Source organism: Hibiscus syriacus, unplaced genomic scaffold (genome assembly GCF_006381635.1).
Source record: "Hibiscus syriacus cultivar Baekdansim isolate YM2019G1 unplaced genomic scaffold, ASM638163v2 tig00110435_pilon, whole genome shotgun sequence".
In the NCBI taxonomy this organism is placed as follows: Eukaryota; Viridiplantae; Streptophyta; class Magnoliopsida; order Malvales; family Malvaceae; genus Hibiscus; species Hibiscus syriacus.
Window position 1 is genome coordinate 214256 of NW_024062736.1, and position 3702 is coordinate 217957.

Below are 3702 nucleotides of genomic sequence, written 5' to 3' on the forward strand. Positions count from 1 at the left end.
CTCGATCGGGTCGGTTTTTAAAAAAAATAGGTTCGGGTCAGATCGGGTCGTGTTTTTTAAATGTGATGTTCGGGTCGGGTCGGTTTAGAGTAAAAGTACTCAACCCGGCTAGGAAACTATAATTTTATCTTATATATATTTAGGAATAATTATAATAATATTCATCTATATATTATTTTTTTTAATTAAGTCAACGTTTTTATTGAATAATAATAATATTTTTTTATTATTTCGGGTCGGGTTTTTAAGTTATATATCGGGTCGGGTGAAATCTTGTTTCATGCAGGTCGGGTAGGATCTCGGGTGGGAAAGTCATTGTTCTTGGGTCGGGTTGGGTAGGGTGGACCAAAAATCCAACCCGACCCATGGCCATCCCTATCTAATATCATTAAATTATATTAAAACAATAGTTTTAATTCTTAAAATTTATTATAAAATAATTATTGTGATATAATAAATTATAAAAAATGAAAAAATTTAATGATTATTTTATAATAATTTAACAAATTTAATGACTATTTTATAATATTTTAATAAAATTAAAGATCTTTTCATAATATTTTAAAATTTTAATGATTAAAATGACCATTTACATATAATTTATTAACCTCTAGGCTCTAATGTACTTTACTTAAGAAAAAAAAGTAGTAAACATGTTTAATAAGTTATAGTGTATTTTATTTATGGATTTTTTTTATAACCATATGCATCCTATCTATTATCTGATGATCTTTTAAAAATCATGATTTCAAATGTATAAAATATAATTGCCTCGAATTCAAGAATTGTAAAATTATAACTAATTAGATATTATCGTGAATAGAACTATTCTTTTACAAAGGGTCAACTTTTTAAAAAACTTGTAAAATTTTATATAAAATATTAAAAATATAATTAATACTACCTTAAAAGAATATTAATATTATTTGAAAATAAATAATATCATAATTTAAAATTCTTAAATTTACCACTAAATATAATATGTATATATAAGTATTTGATCTTAATATATTCACACGCTAGCTTTAGAGAATATTATCATACTAATTTTGTTTTGATATAATATTTATTGAAAAATTAAAAGTTTAATTTCTCGATATTCTAAAAAGAAATTCGATCATTGTTTGAGTAGCCATCATTCATGTTACTTTCTGTACCGAATTCTGGAGCGTGCCTATAAGGAATACATGAATGAGTTGCAAAGGAAGTGGAATGAGTGGAGGAGCATCCACTTGATCAAGTTGATGAAACCTAAGGTTCCTTTGTCGTAAAGTGGAATATATAACTTTTGGGATGAGATATGGAATTGAGGGAAAAGAAAAGACTTGTTTCTGCCTCAAAAGTTGAATCTTATGTATAGAGATAGAAACCATTGGCACATCACGTGGGATATGACCCACAGGTTCCCTTAAAGAGAGAGCATCAGACGAGACTATGACTAGGCTTAAGCCTAGAGCCCTCCACTTTTCCCTTGACCCATTTTTTTGGGACTTTTGTTTTTACAACTCAACCATCTATTCCTTTCTTTGTGTGGACGCCTCTCACCACCACCCCTTTTTATTTTATTTTATTTTTCTCATGTAAGAAACACAAAAACACGTGACCTAACCTCCTTTTCCTCTCTCAGTTAATCATAAGCTTCAACCATATCCCATTTTCTTCTTCATCCTAAAAGGTTGACACTATTCCCACCATCATAATTCATACTTGGAGGGATCACCCTTTCCCACAACAATAACATTCTTATTTTTATTCCAACCAAAGATAACATTATCAGATATTTCTTGTTTAATCCCACCAATACTCCGTTTTCAATAAATATTGGTCCTCCAACCTTAAATATATAGAAACTAAGAACCAGTTCTTTGACAAGTGCGTGTAACAAGAAGTTTCATGGGAAAGTGCATGGTTGATTCTCAACTAACATGACCACCAAGAACAAAGTCAATGCGAACACCGTATCATTTACTTGTATTTTTTTATTTACACCTTTGGAGCAAAATACCATGTCCAATTATACTTTCAAATGTTGTTGTATATCCGTATCCATATAATATTATCTTAACAATAAAAAATTTAAACAAGAAATCTATCATTAGATATGGAAGGAAGGAAAGAATTAATAACAATTAGCAAGAGTAATCGCTTCATAGATACTATATCATCTTCTAATGAACATTTACAAACACATATATTTAAAAAATATATATATGAAAAAGATTGATCAGTAATTACACGATTTTGTTTCTACAAATTGGCTTAATTTTCTTATTAACTACAAACCCCTTTAACCAAAAAATGGGTTGCTGGAGGGAGTCTTTCCTCTCTGTCTTCTTCTTCCTCCTATACTTTCTAAAGAACTTAATCAACATGCTGCAGAAGGATTGGAGAAGGGATTATAGAAATTAGGCTTCGAGGCCATCGAAAATGGGATTTTGGGATTGCCGTCGGCAACGCCGCCGATTCTTTCACAAGACGGGCACATGGTGAGAGTAGCCGCCGGCATCTGCATGTGAAAAGGCTGAGCCGCCATTTTCAGTGCCTTGAGTTCTTGTAGTTCCTTTTGCAGTCTCCTGTTTTCATTTGTCAGTGTCTCACAACACTTCTTCAAGAACTCACAGTCCACCTCAGTTTGCTTAAGCTTTGTCCTGCACAAACACACACAGAAAATATAAAACAAAGATACTTTTTTTCATGATTTTGCTTGATGAATTGAAAAAGGCAAAAACTTCATGGACGATCGATTTACCTTGCTCTCCTGTTCTGGAACCAAACTTCAACTTGTCTAGCCGTCATGTTTAATTGTTTCGCTAAAGATTGCTTTTGCTTCTGTTTTAGCATAAAAAAGAGCCAAAGATTAGATTTCGTGATTTATATATAGAGAGAGATGAAGGATTTGATAATAAAAAAGGTGAGAGAACTAACGGGATTGAGAGTGCTATGCTGTTTGAAGCTTTCCTCAAGAAGAGCAGATTGTTCTTTGGTGAGCCTAAGTTTCTTTCTTGCATTAACACCGTCTTCGTCTTCATCACTAACTCTAGACGAATTCTTCTCTACCTCTACTTCCTCGCTGCTAAGCTCTCTTTCCCTCTTGACTCTGCCACTAGAAAACGAAGAAACAACGCTATGGGGAGAAGCTTGACGACGATACAAATCACCGGAGGTAGGTTCCTGATCATGGCGATGAAGAAGATAACCACCTTTACTGACGTCAACCTTTTTGGCCACTTGGTGAAACTGATCACCACAAAGCCCCAAGGTCAACGAAGGTTCAAAACATGATGGTGGCGCTACCGTCGTGGGTGGTGGTGGTTGTTCAAACTTGAGACATGATGGCTTCTTGGTGGGACCTTCAAGGGTGGAGGAGAAGCCTAATCCTAGAACAAGGCCAGTATTACATTCATCAAGACCCATTAAGCTCAAGATTTTTTTTGTTTTACCAATGGAAATGGAGAGGTTTTTGGCTTGGTTTATGAAATGTGAGAATGAAGAGAAAGTTGAAGGGGGCTGGTTTGAAATGAAAAGAGGGGTGCAAAAGGGGTCTTAAGAAGGGAAGTTGGGTGGGTGGGTGGGTGGCTATGATTATTAATAAGAGGAATGAATTGTTATGAGAAAAACCATACTCTTTTCTTCTCTTCCCCTCATACAAAGGTTGACCATTAGAACCCCACGACATTTGTCAAACATTATCTTTATAAACAA

At 33.7% G+C, this 3702-nt stretch overlaps 1 protein-coding gene across 1 annotated transcript; it reads right to left on the reverse strand.

Annotated features, from left to right (window-relative positions):
• Positions 1 to 2270: 2270 nt before the first annotated feature.
• LOC120125639 (homeobox-leucine zipper protein HAT22-like) lies at positions 2271 to 3491 on the reverse strand. Its single transcript, XM_039144019.1, has 3 exons — positions 2926 to 3491; positions 2750 to 2829; positions 2271 to 2648 (listed from the first exon to the last, which is right to left on the reverse strand). Exons 1-3 carry the CDS (start codon positions 3412 to 3414, stop codon positions 2366 to 2368), a joined length of 852 nt encoding a protein of 283 aa, XP_038999950.1. The 5' UTR covers positions 3415 to 3491; the 3' UTR covers positions 2271 to 2365.
• Positions 3492 to 3702: the final 211 nt, after the last annotated feature.